This window comes from Phyllostomus hastatus, unplaced genomic scaffold (genome assembly GCF_019186645.2).
Source record: "Phyllostomus hastatus isolate PE091 unplaced genomic scaffold, TTU_PhHast_1.1 phas_scaffold_78, whole genome shotgun sequence".
Classification (NCBI taxonomy): Eukaryota; Metazoa; Chordata; class Mammalia; order Chiroptera; family Phyllostomidae; genus Phyllostomus; species Phyllostomus hastatus.
The window spans coordinates 99,409,192-99,431,058 of NW_025334041.1; the positions used below are offsets into that span (position 1 = coordinate 99,409,192).

The 21,867-nt window shown below is 40.5% G+C and overlaps 1 protein-coding gene across 3 annotated transcripts in view; it reads right to left on the reverse strand.

The window, feature by feature from the left end:
* The window catches only part of ACYP2 (acylphosphatase 2), a 123,118-nt gene that overhangs the window by 92,422 nt on the left and 8,829 nt on the right, over positions 1-21,867 (reverse strand). For all 3 annotated transcript variants that reach the window (XR_006784362.1, XM_045827188.1, XM_045827189.1), the window contains exons 2-3: positions 19,863-19,879; positions 18,295-18,404 (exon numbers count right to left, since the gene is read on the reverse strand). Coding sequence is in view for 2 of the 3 variants with exons in the window: in XM_045827188.1 (XP_045683144.1) it covers positions 18,295-18,404; positions 19,863-19,879 (127 nt within the window). In the remaining variant the exon portion in view is untranslated. The remainder of the gene's footprint in view (positions 1-18,294; positions 18,405-19,862; positions 19,880-21,867) is intronic.

Sequence of the window (21,867 nt, forward strand, 5' to 3'; positions counted from 1 at the left end):
GGGTCTCAGTTTCTGGAAAGGGTCAAGTATTTCATGCAGATCCCAAAACCCATGGGTCAGTCCTGAGTGCCTGGCTTCCTCCTGTGCATACAGTCTGTTGACTCATCCACCTATTCTCCAGTCTTAGAAGGCAGAGATTATATCACTCACCTTTGTATCCATAGTTCCCACACTCTACTGACACACAGTAGATACTTCATGAATGTTCATGGCATAAGTGAATGCTTGCCTACAGGACACATGCAATAATCAATGCATCAGCTCATGACTGTAGGCTTTACATGCACTGAGTGCTCTAGGGCAATGCCGTGGCCACAGGACATATACTCCCCTCAGTCTCCTTAGCTGGCCGACCAGACAGCATGATGTCCGTAACTGAGGCTGTACCCAGACAGGAACGATGACAATGAGGTACCAATGGATTAGGCTCTAATTTTGATGGATAACTGTCTAAACTGGAACGTAGTGCTGGGAACTTCTCACAAGAGATGCTCATGTGAATGGGTTTTCGTGCGGTAAGGCTTCATGTTTTCTGCAACAAGTTAGTCTGGGTGGTTCTGACTAAATACCCTTACGTGGGTTCCCAGAATTTTTAGAGAGATAATGTTTTACAAAATGACCAGTGATTGTCAATAAAGATCCCTCTGGATTTCCTACCACAAGATTCCTTCACCCACAGTCCAAGGTGCATTGACTTTCCCTTGGGGTGGGGGGTGGGTGCCATGGGTAAGGAGGGGGACTCTCAGGAAGACTAACTCAGAGTGCTTGCCTGGTACTGAGCCTCCTCCCCAGCCCGAGGCACTGGTGCTCAGATCTGACACAGCTCTGTGGGCCACGTTATCGTGGATGGGGTATGGTGCTGCATAGCACTGCCTTCAAGTGCAGTTTTGCTGTGCCTCATGTCCTAGAGGACTTTTTCTTGAGAGAGAGAGAGAGAGAAGATACCAGATGACTTTTCAAGTCCCTTCTAAATCTAAAATCTTAGGATGATTGTTTCAACAAATTCATGACTGCAGGAAATAAGGCAGAAGACTGTGAAAGTAGATATAAGACCAAAAAGATAAATGTAAATAAAATAATAAACTTCACTGGAAAGGCAATGCCATTTAACCTACCTAGTCTATACAGTGTCTCCAAGATGGCTAGTTGAAAAGTAAGGCCGTTTGCCATAAGCGGTACACACCAAAAGGATAGACACAGAGTCCCAAGGGTCCCTAGCTTCCCTTCACATTAATAAATTTATCTTATCCCTTTATATTTTCAGTTTACAGTGCCTCTTTGCCAAATCTCTTATTTTCTGAAATTTTCTTTCCTGCCTCCTGCCAAGGCCACCCAATGCAAGGGCCTTCCAACAAGTGGTTTTGCCTCCGTGTTTGACATTTCAATTCACTCCTCACATTCCACTAATGACTCTTCCTAAGTCATCACAGTTAGGTCATTCATCCCCTAGCTCAAAGCCAGGGGCTCCTTGGTGCAGAGGGAATTAAGTCAGAACTCATGCCTGGCAGTTAAATCCTTACCAATCTGGCCTGAGCTCACTCTCACAACTTTACCCGAACAAGAAGTCTGGGCTCTGTGGGGTCTGAGCTACTCCCCTGTGCCCACGTGCACCTTGGCCCGTGCCCCCCTGCTCTTGTGGAGCCCCTGGCCTTCACTCTCCTCTGAATATCCAAACTCTGCCCACCCTCAAAGCCCAGTCAGACTCCACAATTTTAACCCCCTCAAGCCAAGAGCTACCCTTTGGTCCTTTGCGGTTCTACCACATTTCTTTACCATCTCTCGGAATACTCCCTAGTTTGGTAATTAATTTCCACAGGCATTTTGTTTTCTCAGGTAAACTGTAATCTCAAGATCAAAGATGTTACCTATTTTTTAAATTTCCTAAAATGCCTAGCCCAGTGCTTCACATGGCAGGTGCTCAATACATACTGAACACTCAAGGAATAATTCTAAACATTTATGAATCTCGGTTTTTGCATGAAATTATTCTGTCCAAAAACAGACCACCAAACTTCAGAATTTTCTGTAGCTTCAACACACTATGAATGAGTTAGTTCCTCAATTAAACAAATAATGAAATCCTCAGGTATGCCCAGTGCTAATTATAATCCAGGGTCTCAGACACAGATTCTGGCAAATAGTACTCTTGCCATTTAGCAAGGGTGAGTCATTTTAAACTAAAAAGAGAGTATTATATTCCATAAATTGTCTCTTCCCACTGTGATTGAAAAGGAAAACCTCACTGACTTGAGGAATACTAAACCAAAAGTATATAATCATAAGTCATAGATAATTCTCATATGTGGGCATGGGTATAGACTTAACATGTGCTATTTGCCTGGACAACATCCTACCTACTCAAAAAGTGAGCCACAGGCAAGCAAAATCCACATCACTTGGGAGCTTATTAACTACAGAGACTATTAGGCTCTACTTCAAACTAATTTTTTTTTAAGATTTTATTTATTTATTTTCAGAGAGAGGGAAGGGAGGGAGAAAGAGAGGGAAGAGAAACACCGACATAAGAGAGAAACATTAATCGGCTGCCTTTTATACATGTACCAAGCAGGGACTGAACCCGCAACCAAGGTATGTGCCCTGACCAGGAATCGAACCAGTGACCTTCTGCTGTGCAGGAGGACACAACCAATTCAGTCACATCAGTCAGGATTCTACCTCAAATTTATCGAATAAGAATTTTACCTCTGCCCTGCCCTGCCCTGCCCTCAGTGGATTGAGCAGGGGCCTGCGAACCAAAGGATCGTGGTCTGATTCCCAGTCAGGGCACATGCCTGGGTTGCGGGCCATTTCCCAGTGGGGGGATACACAAGAAGCAACCACACATTGATGTTTCTCTCCCTCTCTCCTTCCCTTTCCCTCTAAAGATAAATAAGTAAAAATTTTTTTTAAAGATTAAAAAAAAAGAATTTTACCTCTGAACTTTCCTCATTAGTTATTTTTTAAAAACACTCAACGACCCCAAAAGTGGGCATAGCTTATTTCAAAGAATGAGTATTTTTCATGTAGGTGCCAGTGAGCACAGGATTTTTATCCTTTCAAAATAGCCTATCCCAATGGTTCAAGATGGACCCTACCCCCAGGGTTTCTGGTTCAGTGGGTCCAAGGAGGGCCCTGAGAATCCACACGTCTAACAGACTTTCAGGTGACAGTGATGCTGAAGGTCCAGGAACCAACCCCTGGCCTACACGATCTAAAAATAACATGCTTCATGTTCTGGGAACGCTGCTGCAAGTGCGTTCCCAGTGGAAGGGAGAATACTGAGCTAGGAAGGAGGAAAGAGAAAAAGGGCAGTGATGTTTCATTTACGTTACAGAAAAGTAGCTGTTACCACTCCTTCGTACACAATGGGGAAAAATAGCTGAAGAGATTACTGTAGTAACAATTATGTCATCTGCAAGGTCTTTCTCTATCAACATTATTCAGAAAAGAAAACCTATCTTACAGAAATTCTATTTCATCATCAAGACTTACAATAAAAACCATGGGAAACAACATGATAAGGTAACATTACAGATTTAAGACAGATTGAAAATGACTCTCAGAGGTCTGGATGTGGATTTTTTGGTCAAGCAATGAAACAAACACAGGAGTTTGTATCTACAGGACTCTGTGACTAGGGAAAAAAAGAGCTGAGAAATGTTGAGAATACTTATTATAAATATTTATTTTTTAAATCCAAAATAGTTCCTTTTTAAAACAGACTCAAAATGATACTAAAACAATATATAAACCAAAGAGCTCCACCTAGAGTTTGAAAAAGGGGTTATTACTTACATACAAAGCACTATTTATCCATATCTTACCTATCACATAAAAATATACACACTTTACATGATCTTCACACGCTCTAAAAAGGATAACTTTCTAACGTGTAAAGCACTGTAACTGAAGGAGAACTGAATTCTTTATAATGCTGCCTCTAAACTACTTTTCCTTCTAAAATTTTGGCAGTTTTATTCATTACTGTGAATGATTTAGAAGCCATTGTCTTAAGGCAAATTATCAAAAAGTTGGAATAGTATTTAAAGCATCATGGAGAAGACGGCTTAAAAAGTTGATCCTTGCCTGAACTTGCTGTATGACCTTGAGCTTTTCATCAATAGGGGTTAGACAAGATTAGCGACTCTCAGCCGCATGCTGGAATCTCCTGGGAGCAATGGAAATCAGTTGATGCCTGGATCCCACTCCTAGAGCTTCTGCTAGTTGTTCTGCTGTGGGGTTCAACCTAGTTGCCATGAGAGTGCCCCAGGTGATTCTAACATGCAGACTAGTTTGTCAAATCAGACGATCTGCAAACTCTTCCACTCACGTGTCTGTTGTTCTAGGCAGGGGTGTCCATCCTTTTGACGTTTCTGGGCTACACTGCAAGAAGAGTTGCCTTGGGCCACACATTAAATCACAACCACTAATGAAAACAAAAAAAAAATCTCATAATGTTTTAAGCAAATTTACAATTTTGTGTTGGGCGGCATTCGTAGCCATCCTGGGCCTCATGCAGCCCGTGGCCTGCGGGTTGGACACCCCTGCTCCAGTCAGTGATTCTCAGGCTTCAGATACTTCAGTCACCTGGAGGGCTTGCTAAAAGTCTGGAGTGGGTCCCAAGAATTTTCACATTTAACAAACTGAAGATGCTATTGGTGCAGGATCATACTTTGAGAATAACTGTTCTAGAGGACGACTTCAAAATCACATTTTCCAAATTGCCAAAATCATTCTTCCTCCACTTGATCAAACCACAGTATGATATTAGTCTCCCTGATTCCCATCTCTCTTCCTCCAGTTCCTGGCCCACACTACCAACACAGTTAACATTAACGCACAAGTTCTGTCACTCCTTCTCCCGAAACTTTTCAATGCCTCTCAAAGGAGATGGGAAAACTAATGTGATAATGTAAAGCTTTTCACAGTTTGACTCCAAATGAGCTCTTCAGCCTCAATTTCCAATAGTCCCTGTCATCTGTCCAGGCTCCAGGCAGTTGTCCCCAAATACACAGTGGAAGTTCTTTCAGCTCAGTGCCTTTGCACCTGACACCCCCTTGTCCCTAATGTCCTTCTTGTGTCTTTTCTTTCTGACACACGCATCACCATTCACTCTGCATGCCAGGCACTCTGCCAGGCACTGGGAATTTGAGGAAGAAAAGACAGACAATCCCTACCCTAAGGGATCTTGAGAAGTATGGTAGACATTGTTGAGTGGTGAACCCAACACCAGTCTTAATAATTCCCTCCTCCCTTATAGCATTATATATATTTTTTATTTTCTGTATATTGTGTTTTGATATCTTAAAAAAAACTCTCTAGGGAAAGACTCTTTTCTGAGGGCTTGCAATTTCCTGAAGATAGTAAAGAGCTCAGCCCTGACCATGACTTTAATATGCAAACTAATGAATCCAGAGCCCTACCTCCTCTGTGAGGCCTGTGCGCCCCTGAAGGTAATATTCCTTTCTCTTAAACGTGCCAGGGCCAGGTACCAGACAAGTAGGGACCACCCCTGTAGCCCATAGCCCTCCATAATTACTCAAACAAGCCTGACCTAAACCACTCACCCTACCCAGCCCTGTTCTGCCTTTCTCCGGAAACCCAACAAAAGCTCTGGCCTCCCCCTCACTCCCCACTGACCACCCGGTGTTTTCCCCTGTGACCCTGCCTGGCATGCCATGCCTTCCGTCTCTAGGACCTATGAGTATAATAAACTGGTGTTTTCCTCAGCCTCTCTGTCTCCTCTTGCAGCTGCACCTGACCATCTGATAAAAGAACACAAAACACTCACCCTCCTTACCAGTGGCAGGAAAAGCTGATTATAGCTAGAGGAGGCCAGTAGCCTTGAGCGTGGGTGTGGTGCTGGGAGCAGGAGCACTCATCTCAGAACCATGGCGGGGGAAGGATAGCAGAATCCTTGTTCCTGGATCCTGACACTGATGATCAGCTGACCAAGTGCAATGTCCACTGACCTCCAGCCTCATTTATATCTGAGAAGAGCAAAGCCCCATCTGCTTAAGCCACTTGTTTATCAGGTTTTCTGTTACTTACAGCTGAAGACATTCTGTTGGGGTGGAGGTGGGGGACACTAACTAAGTCTTCCCAACAGCTGTGATGAGTGACGTGAAGAAGCAGAGCATGTGTGAGAGGGTGTAACAGGGTGAGTGGGGAATCCTCCCGAGGTTTGGAGAGAGAAACGGGCACCCACTCCAGGCAGCGGGTGGAGTGTCTGTAAAAGTCCTGTGGCAGGAAGAGCACCCTTCTGTGTGCAGACACACCCACGCCCCCACTCACACATCGTTCCTGGCCTCCACCCTTGTTCTGGCCATCCTGTGCTGAATTCACCTGTCCACCTGCTCTTCCCCAGGTAGACTGTTTGGACTTTTCACAGCACCTTTAGTCATCTTTGTACCCCAGCACCTAGCAGCGGACATGGGAAGACACACTAAACATGTACTGAATGAAAAAAATGATAACGATAAAATACTTCAACTGTTAAAAGTTTTACCCAGAAGTCATAAGGGGGCTGATTTATGACTTCTGAGGCTCAATTCTGCGACCGAGTCCCACCACCCAACGTGCGCCCTCCTCAAGGGACTGACGGAGACGCCTGTTCCATTGGGCCTTCATTGGGATTAAAACATTAGGTTGACCTTTGATGAGTCTGAAAGCTTGACAATTTCCTGGTTTTGAGTATTTTTTAAAATCACCAGGAGCTTGACTTTTAGTACAGTGAGAAAGAGCAAAATAGAAAGCTCTATTATGTACCAAAATGTCTGTATTTGTTTTACAACAATGGGTTAATAGGTGATTTTATTTAATTCCCACTTCTTAATTTTTTACAATTAGCTTGATTCACTTAAATAACCTACTTTGATACAATTATTTATTTACAAAAGTACACAGAACAAAACTTTCACACCTGTGAGTCCTTAGTTTACTCAGTATTAATTTGAAAAATACTTCATGATTTTTTACTGAAAAATGAATCACCACATTAAAAATGTTTTAATGTAAAATGCACATAGCCTCTGACCCATGCCCAGAAATCAACACTTCAGAAACATTGGGGAAAGCACACACTTAATGTTAAAGCACACACACACCCTGTTTGGGGGTTGGGGGAGACCGGGGCTAGCATTGGTTAGACTTGTTGGCACAGGTGGTCATAGAAAGTGGACTGATTTTAGCTGGTTTTCTTTTTTTTTAAGATTTTATTTATTTATTTTTAGAGAGTGAAGGGAGGGAGATAGAGAGAGAGAGAGAGAGAAACATCAATGTGCGGTTGCTGGGGGTCATGGCCTGCAACCCAGGTATGTACCCTGACTGGGAATCGAACCTGCAACAGTCAATCCACTGAGCTACACCAGCCAGGGCTCTAGCTGGTTTTCTTGTTGTTTTCAGGTTCCCCACACCCACGTTCCTTTACTGTCTGTGCTGGGCACATGCCCCTCGCCCCAGACTCAATGCGAGGGCAGCCTCCTCTTCACCAGCAGCTCTCAGTCCAGATGTCAAGGCCCGGCCCTCCTCCCCGGCTGGGAAAGCCCTTCCCTGATCATCCCATCTCAAGTAGGAAAACAACACTCCCCTTCACAGCATTTACCACCACCTGAAAATACCCAGTTTATTGTTTTTTTGCTGGGCTCCCCACACAAGAAACTGAACCTTCTCTCTCCCTCACTGCTGCACCCCAGCACCTAGAACTATGTCTGGTACACATAGTAGGTACCAAGTAAATAACTGTGGAATAAATGAAAAAGATACATATGTGTGTACAAGGATGTTCACTGCAACACACTTCATAATAGCAAAAAAAAAAAAAAAGGAAACTGTAACAACTTGAATGTCCAGCAATAGGCAAATGATTAAATATATTATGATTTATCCATACAATAGAATACTCTTCAGTGACTTAAAAGAACATTTACTACCATGTACTATGAAGTTTTTTAAAGTTGCAGAAGAATATGTACAGCATAATCCCATCTTTGTAAATGATAGAGATAAATATAACTATATAAGTAGATAATAGTTGTTTTTTATACAAACAGAATTATACTATATGTATTTTAACATATACATATTTTTATTTTTTATTTATTTTTAAGATTTTATTTATTTATTTTTAGAGAGAGGAGAGGGAGGGAGAAACACAGGGACAGAAACACTAATGAGTGGTTGCCTCTTGCACGCCCCCTATGGGTGACCTGGCCCACAATCCAGGCATGTGCCCCAACTGGGAATCAAACCAGTGACCCTTGGTTTTCAGGCTGGTGCTCAATCCACTGAGACACACCAGACAGGGCCATAGACACATTTTTACACACATAGAAAAAAAGTATAGGACTATGGTATTATGAGGACAGGCAGGACTTACATATTTTATTACATATAATTCTATAGCATTTGAATTTTTGGAACAGCCATGTAAACCTTTTGCAAATTAAAAAATATTATCATTTATTTTGCTGTGAATAGAATGAAACAGGTTTCAAACTTTGGGAAAATTAAGATTTAAAAAAATAGTTTGTGCTCACATTTCTGTATTCTAGGCTAACTTTAAGAAACATAAAAGTAAATACTAAAAAGTGTATTTTATTTACAGTATCAACTTTTTAGAAAATCCTCAACTGAGGATGTTTATTGACTTTAGACAGAGTAGAAAAGAGAGAGAGAGAAAGAGAGATACAGCTATCAGTTGCCTCCCATATGCACCCTGACCAGGGATTGAACCCACAACCTAGTTATGTGCCCTGAATGGAAGTAGAACTTTTGGTGTCCGGGATGACTCTCCAACAACTGAGCCACCCAGCCAAGGCTATAGTATCAACTTTTAAAAAATAATTAATTTAATAACAGCTGAAACTTGGAAACAACTAAGACATCCTTTAGTAGGTAAATGGATAAAGTAACTGTGGCACATCCATACAATGGAATATAATTCAGCAAAAAAAACACAAACAAAAAAACCCAAACCCATGGAGTGTACAACACACAGAGTGAGCCCTAAGGTAAACCATAGACTTTGGCGATGATGATGTGTCAGTGTAGGCTCATCTTGGTTTAGAAAAAAGGACCGTCCTGGTCAGTGACGCTGATAATGGGGAGGCTATGCATGTGGGGGTTGGGGGGTGTATGGGAAATCTCTGTACCTTCCTCTCGATTTGATTGTAAACCTGAAACTGCTCTAAAAGAGCAAAATCTTTCTGGAAAAAAAAAGAGAAATGTTAGACAAAAAAAGTAAATGTTCCAAGCTACACAATAATCATCCAACCAAAATCTGTTTTGAAATAATTTTTTTTTAAAAGCTATCAAGTCACCAAAAGGTATAGAGGAATCTTATAGGCGTATTTACTTCTAAGTAAAAGAAGCCCATCTGAAAAGGCTGCATAACCATACGATTCCAAATACATGACATTCTGGAAAAGGCAAAACTGCTGAAACAATGAAAACATTATTGGTTGCTAGGACTTGGCGGGGAGGGAGGAGGGATGAACAGGCAGAGCACAGGGAGGTTTTAGGACAGTGGAACTGATCTGTATGGAACTGTAATGGTGGATACAATGCATTATATATCTGCCAAAACCCATAGAATGTACAACACAAAGAATGAACCCCCATGTAAACTACAACTTTAACTGATAATAGTAATCAATATCAGTTCATCAGTCATAACAAACATACCACATTAATGCAAGACATTATAATAGAGGGTGAGAGAGGAGAAGCCAAGTGTGAGGGGTACATGGGAACCCTCTGTTCTTTCCCCTCAATTTTTCTCTAAACCTAAAACTGCTCTGGAAAAATCAATTCTAAGACATGGCTCCTGCAGTATGGGAGGTGACTCAGCACAGGGATCCTGGAGGCTGTTCCCTCAGTTTTCTCCCCAGAGCCACCAACCCGGACTCTCCTCAGGCGTCTCTAGTCCACTCTGCCCTCCCTTTGATGGCACCCAGGACACCAAGTTACTATAAGTTCATGTGGTTTTGTATGGATATTGTTTCTGCAGTTTTCATTTCTGCCATATTTTATTTTCATTGGTGGAGAGAGAACAAAAATGACTTGGAGAGGACCAGTGCTTACACAGATACTGAGAGTACAAGCCTCGAAAAGAGAAGAAGTGAGAAACGAGAAGTTTAAATGTCTCTGTAGAGCCACCCTCCCAAGCTGCGGAAAGACCTTGGACTCTAAAACCTCTCTACCCAGCTTTAACCAACAGCATAGGACCTACCCAGGCTCTCGCCAGTTTTCGGCAGTCCCCAAGAAAGACAACAAGCCAGAGCCAGTCAAGAAAACCATCAAACCACTGATGCCTTCAAGGATGACACTAGACAACTGATACTCTCTAAGGACTTTGATTCCATTCAAACACCCACCTGCATAGCTGCCAGGGAGGCCAACCCCCAAACGGCATTGCTTGCTTTGAAGGTGAATGAACCAACAATTTCCTCCACAGAGATCCCTCATTCTAAAACACAATCTAAAAGGACTTCCACTATTGAACCCCCCCAAGAATCACCTCTTACCACTTCCATCAAGTCCTTCTCCTTTGGGCTGTCTTCAAAGAAGAATGAGCCCCCTCTTGCCCGCTTCCTCTGCTTCCTTCCCATGCTAGTTCACTGATAGTACAACTGATCCAGCAAGGAGTGCAGAAGAGCCACTAAGAGTCCAGGATGGTGTTCTGGTCCAGCCTCTTTATAAAGGATGGAATTCCAGCATAACGGCCAGGCAAAAACAGTGGTCATGGCCTTGGAGCTGGAGCTCGTTGTTCTCTGGGTAATACAGGGTTGTCTCCTCCTAACCTTTCACAGTACTCCCTGCTAATGCAGCAGCTGTGGGAGACATCAGCATGTAAATAAAAGCAACCTTTCAGGAAAAAAAAATTCTATTAATTTTTTAAAGCAACTGCTGCTGCATTATGCATTTCTTTTATTAAATATGATTGTCTTATTAAATTTATGTATTTCAAATATAAACTTTAAAGCAAAAACCAATATAAACATATTATATTCCAAAAGAAAATGACTTAGTATTTGAAGTCTAAAACCTGGTATTAGAATTCCAACTGTGCTACAGATATTTTTTATGTTTCTAGTTTCCCATTAGAGTAATGTATATTAATTAGGTTATATCAATTTTTTCCCCAAACTTCTGGCTCCCCCATGAATTTTTGTTCTCCTATAAAATGTACAAGTCTCCTATATTTCAATAGAACATCCACCGGAACACACACACACAAACAGAACATCCACTGAATACTTTCTTAATAACCCCATCTTTTTGTGTAACAAGGACCTTATGAATAAGGTATAAAATATTAGTTAAGTGCTTTGAGATTCTTAGATTTAAAATGTTAGAAAAAACTAGCAACTCTTGTTACATAGAAATTCATGCCACCAATGGTCTGACAGAGAAGTTATTTTTTAAAAATATTAAACAACTTTGAATCTGGTACTACTAATTTTTCACAAAATCCATTGCTTTATACCAAACCCCTAGTGTAACAGCTGGAAGTTAAAAACAACAGCATTTCATAGTGAAAGCAGAATGCTGTTAAAATTTCACATTTCACACAAATGCTAAATGTCTGTGGAAGAGATAAATACAGTAATACTGGTGACTATGTCTATCCCACTACTAATTCTTAAGCTGTGAACACATTTTAACTACGTGTATATTGTCGACCCTGTATAGAACTGTAGAATTTTAGTTAGGACCTTAGAGGTCACCTACACGAGCCATAATCCAGTGAGTTCGATCTTCTACAAGCCCTTGACTTGTCTGAAATCTACAGCAGGGGTCGACAAACTTTTTCTGTAAAGAGCCAGACAGTAAACATTTTAAGCTTTGTGGCCATGGGTTGCAACTAGTCAACTCTGTCACAGTAACACAGAAACAACAACAGATAAAACAGGAATGAGTGGGTGTGGCTGTGTAAACCTTCATTTACAAAACTGGCAATCGGCCAGATCTGGCTCAAGGTGTTATAAATTTGCCAACCTCTAACACAGACTACTCCTAGGTCTTGATAGAATTCCACCATTAGATACATCAGATGCCTTCACAGGAAAATTCTTTACCAGATGAACTGAAATCAGCGGATTCACTAATAGCTACATCCAAAATTATTCCCCCTGGAACACAGAACATCTACCCTTTCCCATGTATCAGCCCTTCAAACAGTGGAAGTAAACCATCCTTATTTCCCCAAGTATTCTTTTCTCCAGTCTGAATGTCCACCATGCCTCCAAGCACTCCTTGTACTATGACATATTTGGGCATCCTCTTTCATACATCACACCTCAGTCTGTGAATAATGCTCTGAAGTACAGAGTACGGATACATGACATGTGGTTTTAAAAATATGTAGCAATCAAGACATAATTTGAATTTTAGAACTTGGCTCTCTGTCTCCAAATACAAATATTTTTTAGTTTTTGGTTTTTTAGTGCTTTTTTCCATTTAGTCTTCAAGGAAAATTAATTTTTGTAGATATAGTCAAAGGTTCATGCTCAGTGTCATAACTCTTTATAAGAAATGGAGAATATTTTTATTTAATTTTGAAAAGGAAAAAAGCAGGTTTAATAAAACAATAGATTCAAAATGGTTTCTATGCATCAAAACATGTCGGCAGAACTTACCTCTGCAATTCAAATCATATAATGCAAACCGCTAAAGAAAGCCATTAGTCATTGTTTCTGAGAAAGAGAATGAAACACAGACAGGGAAGAAAACACACACACACCCCTGCACGCGTCCTTGGGGGCTGCAGGCTCGCTGGCGAAACCACAGCAGGGCTGCTGCAACCGCAGCCAGGCCACCTCTAAATGATGGTCCCTGAATTCCACATTTCACTAACTTGGGAAGAAGCCACACCTGTATTTTTAAAGACAGTTAAACTCTATTTCTGTGATTTATTGTCACAGCATACTACTAGAAGAAAATAAACCAATATTAATACAGCTACAAGTGCACTATGTTTAGTCTGGCCTTACAACTGATTTCTGTAACTTCTCTTACTCTGGTTTAATTTTTTGATCATTTATACCTTAAACACTGTACTGCTACACACAGTTGATGCTAGAGGAATAAGTTCATTCTTTAAAGCCTGAGTATTTTTAATTGTAATGACATTTTATAATGTTTGTTAAGCTTGATTTACACTCTCTGGTGTCTGGCTCCTGCTTGCTCGTCGTCAGTCACATCAGCTCTCCCTGCAGAATCCTGTCCGTGCACACGGCTTCAAACACCATCCACACACTAACGACAGCCGAATGCGTTTCTCCAGCCCAGCTTCTCTGCAGGGTACCCATACATCTAAGAGCTTAGTGGTGTTTCCACCAGGTCAGTCCAGCTGCCGCTAAAACAACATATGCAAAGACAGCACAGCATGGGTCATAGGACAGCAAACGTTTACTGATTATGTGTCACGCACTTTATGGGGATCTTCTCAGTCTTCCCAATACCAAGCCAAAGAGCCAGGGAAAAGAAATTGTCAAAAAAGACAATTCTCCTCTTCCAAGAGCCCAGCATTCACAGTGAAATTAAAACATGGACAAAGGCAGAGAGGATTGTGAAAATGCAGAAACAGGGATAAACTGAACATCTAAAAAACTTTGAGTGGAATAAACAGTTGTAATTCCCAATCCTTTCTATGAGAATAGTATCAAATCTCTCAAATGCAACACAGTGTTATGGAACTATGCCTTTAAGATTCTGAATGGGAGATTATTTTTGGCACAGAATTTTATAACTCAATCAAATATGAGGGTCAATGAAGGTGGGCAAAAATACAGGTTTTTAGGTTTTCTTTGTCTCTCATGCACCTTTCCCTGGGAAGTTTAGAGAATTATGTTTTAACAAAACAAGGGAGTAAACCAAGAAATGTGAAAGCATATGACTAGAGAAATGGGAACACGCTCTGCTCTAGCTGTGGAACAGCCTTAGGCCGAGACCGTGAGGCCAACAAGCTCCCAGGGAAAGAGCAGCCGCCCCAGAATGCACTGTGACATTTGGAGCTAGGTTTGCTGCGGTGCTTAGAAAAATATATTGATAGATATACAGAGTTTCTGATAGAGAAAAATAGTAGAACATTAGATAAAACAATGTCAAATTGACATTTTGTAGGTAAAAATTTTGTCAAACATTGGCAATTTCATATTGTTCAAGCTAATTTACAGGTGAATAATATGATGAAGAAAATTTGCTTTAAATATTCTAACAATAACGACAAAAAGTTGAAGGAATATGTAAAACCAGAAAGTCAGAAAATGATTTTTATTAAAACTGGGTCAGAGACACATGAGGTCCTCTGGTGTCTGCTTTCTCTATTCGTGTATACATTTGAACTTCCACTGTAAAAAGCTGTAAAAGAGAAAAATCATGACAACACCAAGATAAGTCTGGATCTGTTTCCCAGTCCTCACGGGGGAGGCACAGAACCTGTTCCCCTCCTGTGGGCACAGCCAGGGCCACCCCTCAAGGGAGACTGTCTAGATCTGTCTTCTCTGTCCCAGCAGCCCCGCCCTGATGAGTTTGGTTCTGCAGTGGGACAGCTGGCTGCACCCAACCTAAACCAGTGGTGTTCTCCTCTGCAGGGGAGATAGAGGTAGAGACTCTAGCAGAGACTGACTGGTCTCCGGAGTAGGGGCCGCATTCTCTCCATTGGGTGCCTGACCATGCTGCCTCCAAGTAGGGGACCACTAGCTCTGTCCTCCTGACAGGTCAGGCCACCCTACCAAGTTTGTGCTGTGTGGAAGGGGAAGTGGGGTGCAGCCAGCTTAGGCCCACTCTACAGTCTTTCTTCAAAGGGCTCTGGAGGAAGTCCAGGCAAACCCAGGGGGTGGCAGAGTAGTTAACAGGTGGACACTGACCTCAGAGAGCCTTGGACCTTTTATTGATCTGCCTCCAGCTCAGAGCTGCAGGAAGCTGACTCTTGAATACAGCTTGGCCCCTCTCATACATATCCAGGGCCAGTAGACACAGCCACAATCATGGTAGCTCCAGACAGGTAGATAAGGCCAGTCACACACAGTGTCTGACACCGACCTGTACCAGAACCCTGTCCAAGTGGTCCCAGAAGCAACACAGCCAGTGGTGGGCTTCCAACCTCACCAGAGGTCGACCCAACCAGTCACACAAATGGCACAGCCAAAGAAGAACTCCAGCAGGTACCAGCACCTGCTGGAAACAACTCTGCCTGGGGAGGGGGCAGCCCCCCGAGCAGCAACTCATACTCGGTGAACAAGGTCCATCCTTATAGTCAACCAGCCTAGACCAATGGTGTTCTCTACCCACAAACTCCACCCACGAATGGGACAACAGCGTTTGAGACTCAACTATAAGAGGACAGGGCACATAACCTACATGAAAAACATTTCTGGAGCACTCAGCTCAAGCGATCTAGAAGATTCCACTGCTGAGACCCACAAGGTACCCTCGTCAGAGAGCCCTCATAAACAGCTTGGGAGTCATAGCAGATCTACGTAATATGCAGAGTTAAATATAAAAAGGCAGACAAAATGGGGAGACACAGATAACAGTTTGGTGCTAGCCAGAGGGAAAGGGGATAGTGGGGAGGAGTGAAAGAGGGCAAAGGGGTGACAAATGAAGACAAAAGAGACATTACTGGGGGTGATGGATGCATGATGCAGTATGCAGATGATGTTTTGTTTGAAACCTGTGTGGTTTTGTTAACCAACGTCACCCCAACAAACTATTAATTTCAATTGAACGGGTAAATAGTGATTATTTAATAAATGGTGCTGGCACAACTGGCTATCCATCTGGTAGAATACAGTCTGTCCCCAATCTCATACTAAAAAATAAAAATTCCAGATGGAGTAAATAAGTAATGTAATAAATAAGGCATCCAAAAATTGGTAGGAAAACACTTACAGTCTGTTTATTAACCAGAAAAAAAAGAGAACCATATTTGAGTTTATAAAAATTAAAAATGCAAATTACAGTAAAAAATCATGTATCACTCTACCGCAATCAGATAAAAGGAAAATTAGAGAGCAATAATACCAATGACTGACAGGATAAAGAGAAAAAAATGTAATTTGCTTATAAGTCTTTGGAAAGCAGTCTGACAAATATTTTTAAATAACAGCGCACAGACACTTCAGCCAAGAAAGCACACTCCTGGGACTCTATCCCCTAAAAATAAAATCGCCAACAAAATGTCTATTATGACATTGCTCTTAGTGCAAAAACATCAAAACACCAGGAAACAAAATGAATTCCCAGCAACAAGGTAATGAATAATGGTACATCTGTGCCATGGAACATGAAGCAGCTGTTAAAAAGAACAAATTAGAGCTATGCCAGTAGACTTGGAGAATGTTTATGGATGTATTTTTTACATCCATTTAAATGTATCCATCCATTTTTATATCCATTTATAACAGTGAGGTGCAAAAAAGTACATACACCATAAGCCCATTTTTAAAAAGCAAACATTGATCACTACCCCGAACTATATGTGTCCCAAGTGTGTGTGTGTGCATGAAAGGTGAATATGGAGACAAATACAGAAGGAATGCACCAGGTTCCTAATACAGGTTACTGGTCGTGTGAGGGGGGCAGGGATATGCAGGGGGTGGAAAGAAAAAATGGGCATAATGTATATGACTGCACTGATGTTAATCAAAAACCTGCTACAGTATGGACTTGGATATAACATGATTGGCATGAGTGTCCCTCCCTCCTCCACACAGTCCCCACTCTTAATCTCCCTCCGAGTCATTTGGAATTTCCTTATGCATTGAACTATTAGTTCGGTACAATATTAAGTCTCACTTTTCACAATTTTTTTCTTTTTGCATGTTATAACAATCCTACAAAAATTTTATGTCCCATTAACATTTTATGAAATTGAATTTTTGGACCCACTTTTCAAGTTGGGGTGCAGTTTTACATACAAGCACAAGTAAGTACCTACCCATAAAGAAATTAGACAAAATAAAGAATTAATGGTTACATATTTACTGATTGTTGACCATCCATCAAATTACAAAACTAGTCACAGAAAAATATGCATAAAGTATTCTATTTCAATAAAAACAGGCAAAACCCTAACTATAAATGTATGCTTAAATACGTTTAAATGAAAGAGAAAGCTTCAGAAAGTTGGCACAGGTTACACAAAGGGAGGGAAGTGGAGGGGAAGGGGTATATTCTAGCTTTGCTTTTATATCTCCCTGCATCTTACTACTTCACATATTACAACAGACAAAAAAAAAAGTATTGCTTTTAAAATCTGAAACATTAAGTAATGAAAACAAAGATAAACTGTAAACAATAAAATAAAATGAATTGGGTATTAATTAGTACTAACCTCATAAGATGCTTGTAAAGATTACATGAAATAATCTATATAATGTAAATGTTTAGCATATTGCCTAACATGTTGCTTATGCTCAATAAATGTTAGCTATTCTTTTTTTTTTAAAGACTACAGATAGCAGTGGAATTTACAAACCTAAAAAGATAAGGCCTTTGAAAATGACGGCACTTATTTCTGTATTTCTGAATCTGGTGTCCTTTGGTGTGCAAGGCCTCATACCATGGTAACCATACAGCTCATTAAACATACTTTCACTGACAGTAAAAATAAAATTACAATTAGTTAAAAAAAAGATTTTTTTTATTTTAAAGATTTGGGTTAATTTTTTTTATTTTTAAAGATTTTTTTAAAGGTTTTATTTATTTATTTTTTTAGAGAGGGAAGGGAGGGAGAAACACAGGGACAGAAACATCAATGTGCGGTTGCTGGGGGCCGTGGCCTGCAACCCAGGCATGTGCCCTGACTGGGAATCAAACCTGTGATGCTTTGGTTCTCAGCCTGCGCTCAATCCACTGAGCTACGCCAGCCAGGAAAAAAAAAGATATTTAAACAATAAAAAGGAGATGAAAATCTTTTTGCATTGAAGGCTAAAGGTAGCAAGAACCACCCTAAGGTGTATGTTTCTGTCTCAGCCACTTCAGATGAAAACACGTGGACCCTGGATATTTCCCCCCAGGTTAGAGGGGAACTAAAACAGAATTCATGGAGATTGGAGAGTGATGCCATTTAGCATTTTGAGGGTCTGACCCATGGGAAATCCATTCCTAAATGCAGAAATTCCATCCCCAGTTCTGAGAATTTATTTGCTGGTCTGCCTAAAAACATGTTAATTTAGTTATAATCTACAAACTGAATTTGGTACATCAACACGATTCCTATTACCCAATGAAATATTCAAATAAGTTCATAAATTGCATGAGTGTGTTATTAGTCTTGCTACTTACATGGAATTGACTTTCTCTTCCGGGCCTTGCACTTGGCCTGTCACAGTGCCTTGGCTGGTGTTCTTCACCCAGCCAACCACTCCGATTTTCTTCGCCTCGCCTTCTGTGTACTGGTTTCAGGAGAAAAAAAAAAGGGAAAGAAAGTCCATGTCTGAATCGAAGTCTGAATTTACAATATACTTGATTCTAATATTCAAAAAATGCTAAGCTGATCTTTTCTTTCTCTAAAATATAGTCTATCCCCCAAAAATCATGTAGCTGGTCTACAGTAAGACCTCTATTTACAAGAACCTTCACTTAAGTGGAATGCTTTCTTAAATTCCACTTTCAGTAAAGACAAGCATGTTACAAGAAAATAAAGTGATATTGGGAATTACTTCAAAAAAAAGTTTCCATCATGGGTTTTGGGATCCATAAAATTCAGTCGCATTGCCCTTACTTCAGCTAATACTACATTACATTGTTAATCTAGGTTCCAAATGATGCTAACTCTGAAATTCTCAATCACTGAAAAATATCCAGTTATGATCAACAGAAAGTACTGGATAAAAATAGTTTTCTGTTGGCTCTGGATTTGTCACACAAATGTTATAATTCTCTACAGGTCACTTTATTCCTCCTATTATTCTTAATAGTTTTTTTTTTTAATTTCTTTTCCTGGTCCCAAACTGTTATGCTATTAGCAAGTAAAAACCTAGCAACATTTTGGTTTTGAGTTGTGGTAAATACATCATATTAAAATTCTTGTGGACCCAGTTGACTAGAACTTTTAAAAAACATGCTCTTCTGTTTGGAAGCCAGGGTGACCAAAATCTCTACACTCTGCATTCCACATAACGTGAAGCAACACAAACTGAGACAGTTACACCTAGGATGGTTGCAGCTAGGGCTGAGGTATAAGCCAGTTCTGATAATAACTCAAGCTCTAGGTAATAATGGGAAAGGGACAATCTGTGGAGGATGCAACTATCTCAAAATGTGGGGACTTCATAGGCGGGAACACGGTAGAGAGCCCAGAGGTTAGAAACAGAGACCTAAGCTAGTGACTGACAGCTCAGACGGTAAATGAAAATACAAGCCACACTTAACTCTTAGGAAAGGAGCATGTTAACAAAATCAAAACTTAAAAGGCAACAAGGAGCTTTAACTTCTAAAACCCTGGGAACCACTACCTTATGCAGCATGAGCATTTTTCATGATGCAATTTGAGACATATATGCTCGTGGAGAGGATTTCTTCCATCCACAACAAGATCCCATATTTTGTATTTAACATACCTAATCAAAATGTTCAATTTGATCACCTCAAAAGAGGTATTTTGAAATTCATAGGCAACATTAAAGGATCGGAAGGCTGTAATGTTTTTAATGGACTATTTTGTAAAGGCAGCTCTAATAAAAATCTCAGCCAATAATTTGTATTTGAAGAAGTACAAATATGCTTTTATTTGCTGTCAAGGATGGGAAATAAGCAGTAGACTAGTATAAGTAGAAAAGTGCTCTATCTTTGTAATTAGAAATAACTGTGGGAGAAAATGGCAAAAAATAACATAGATTGTATTGACTTACCATTCTGAAGCACACACCTGTATAAAAGAAAAATTAAAAACAGTCAGCTTGTTACCTCTAAAAAATTTTATATTTCCTAACTTAATTTTCATCGGTTGTACTAAACATTAAGTAAATGAAATGAACAAAAGTTTTACTAACTGAATATATTCAAAAAATGTTTTTTAAAATTGTCTTCCCTTAAAATAAAAAGAGAAAGGGAAAATTACTTTGGAAGAAAATTAGTAATCTGAATATTTCATTTTATTTGAATATTTTATTCAAAGTATAATAAAATGTCAAACTTTATATTTATTCTATTGCAGTGATTTTCACCTGGTGTGCTGCAAGAATTTTTAAAGCATGCAATATGTGACTGTTAAGTCAGGGGTACTGAGTTCTTTTCCCTTAGACTGCAAAAGGAAATACACCAGAAAGCCGCTTTAATTAAGTCGGTGAGGAGTGTTACCGTATTTTGCCATGTATAATGAGCTTCCATGTGTAATGCACACCCAAAGTTCTGGTCCAAACTTTCAGGAAAAAAGCTCTTTCTTTTTAATCTTTTAATTCAATTACTTATTTATTTATATTTAGAAACAAAACCAATTATCATATTCCAGGGTATTATTTTACATATGGATATTGTTATTGCTTTCTAGAGATATTTAATGCATAAACATAAGTAAAAAAAATAAAAACATTTATAAAGATACGGAATTAGTACTACCCATGTATAATGCACATCCTTATTTTCTCTCAAAAATGTGGGCAAAAGAGTGCACATTATACACAGCAAAATAAGGTAGTCTAGGAATATTTAGTAAGTAAATCAATCAGAACAGAGAATCCAGAAATAAAATCCAGTTGATATGAGATTTTAATATATAATAAAAATATATTTCAATTCAATGAGGAAATAGTGATTACTTAATAAACAGTGCTGGCACAACTGGCTATCCATCTGATAGAATATAGTCAGTCCCCAATCTGATATTATAAAATAAAAAACAAATTCTAGATGGAGTAAATAAGTAATGTAATAAATAAAGCATCAAAAAGTTAGAAGATTCACTAAAACTACAACTAAAATATAGAACAAGCATCATTCAGAACAATCAGAAATCGAGTTGAATGGAAGTCTGACAACTACAGAGCTAAAGAAACCACATCCATACAGACTGGTAGAAAGGGCAGAGATGCAGAATGGGCAGGTCCCACATCCACCTGTGGTGGATAAAAATTCAAGAGGGATGTCTCAGGAGTGACAAGTCCCAGCCCCACACAGGTCCCCCGACCCAGGGTACCAGTTCCAGGAAGGTAAGTCACCATAACTTCTGGCTGCATAAACCAACAGGGAATGAGTTGGTGTAAGAAACTCCTGGAGTCCCAAGCAGTTCCCCTTAAAGAACCCACACACAGACTTATGCAGACTGACTCCTCTGAGCTCCAGTACCAGCATAGCAGCTTGAAATGCACCAGTGGCATACAAGAAGGAACTGAAGTGTCTGGCATCAAGGTGGGAACTGGGGGACAGCTTTCTCCCACACTAAAGGCAGACAGAGGCCATTGTTCCTTTTCTGAGCCCTTCCCCCATAGAGTCACAGAGCCAGCAAGCAGGTGCCATATCTGAGACTCCATCAACCTGGCTAACATTGTTTGCCCTGCCCTGGAGGTCCCCTGAGACTCCATCCCACCCAACTTACAGGCCCATCCAAGCTGTAAACATACACTTTTCCATATGAATGGCTAGTCTTGGCTCACGCTTCACAACTTCCAAACTCCTATCAAACAAGTAACAGCTGGCCTCATTAAACCTCCAGCCACTATACCTCCTGCTAAGTGGCCCCAGGCCTGGCACTAACAGCAGCCAGCCTAGATTCACAGCTTGGCTTTCCCTGTGTACCTCCAAGCCCAACACAAGTAGCAGCCATCTCAGACAGTGTTATAGCTCATACAGGGTGGTCCTGGGCAGAACACAGGTAAAGGCTGACCTTGGCCTGCACCAAGGAAACCCCAGGAAACCAGG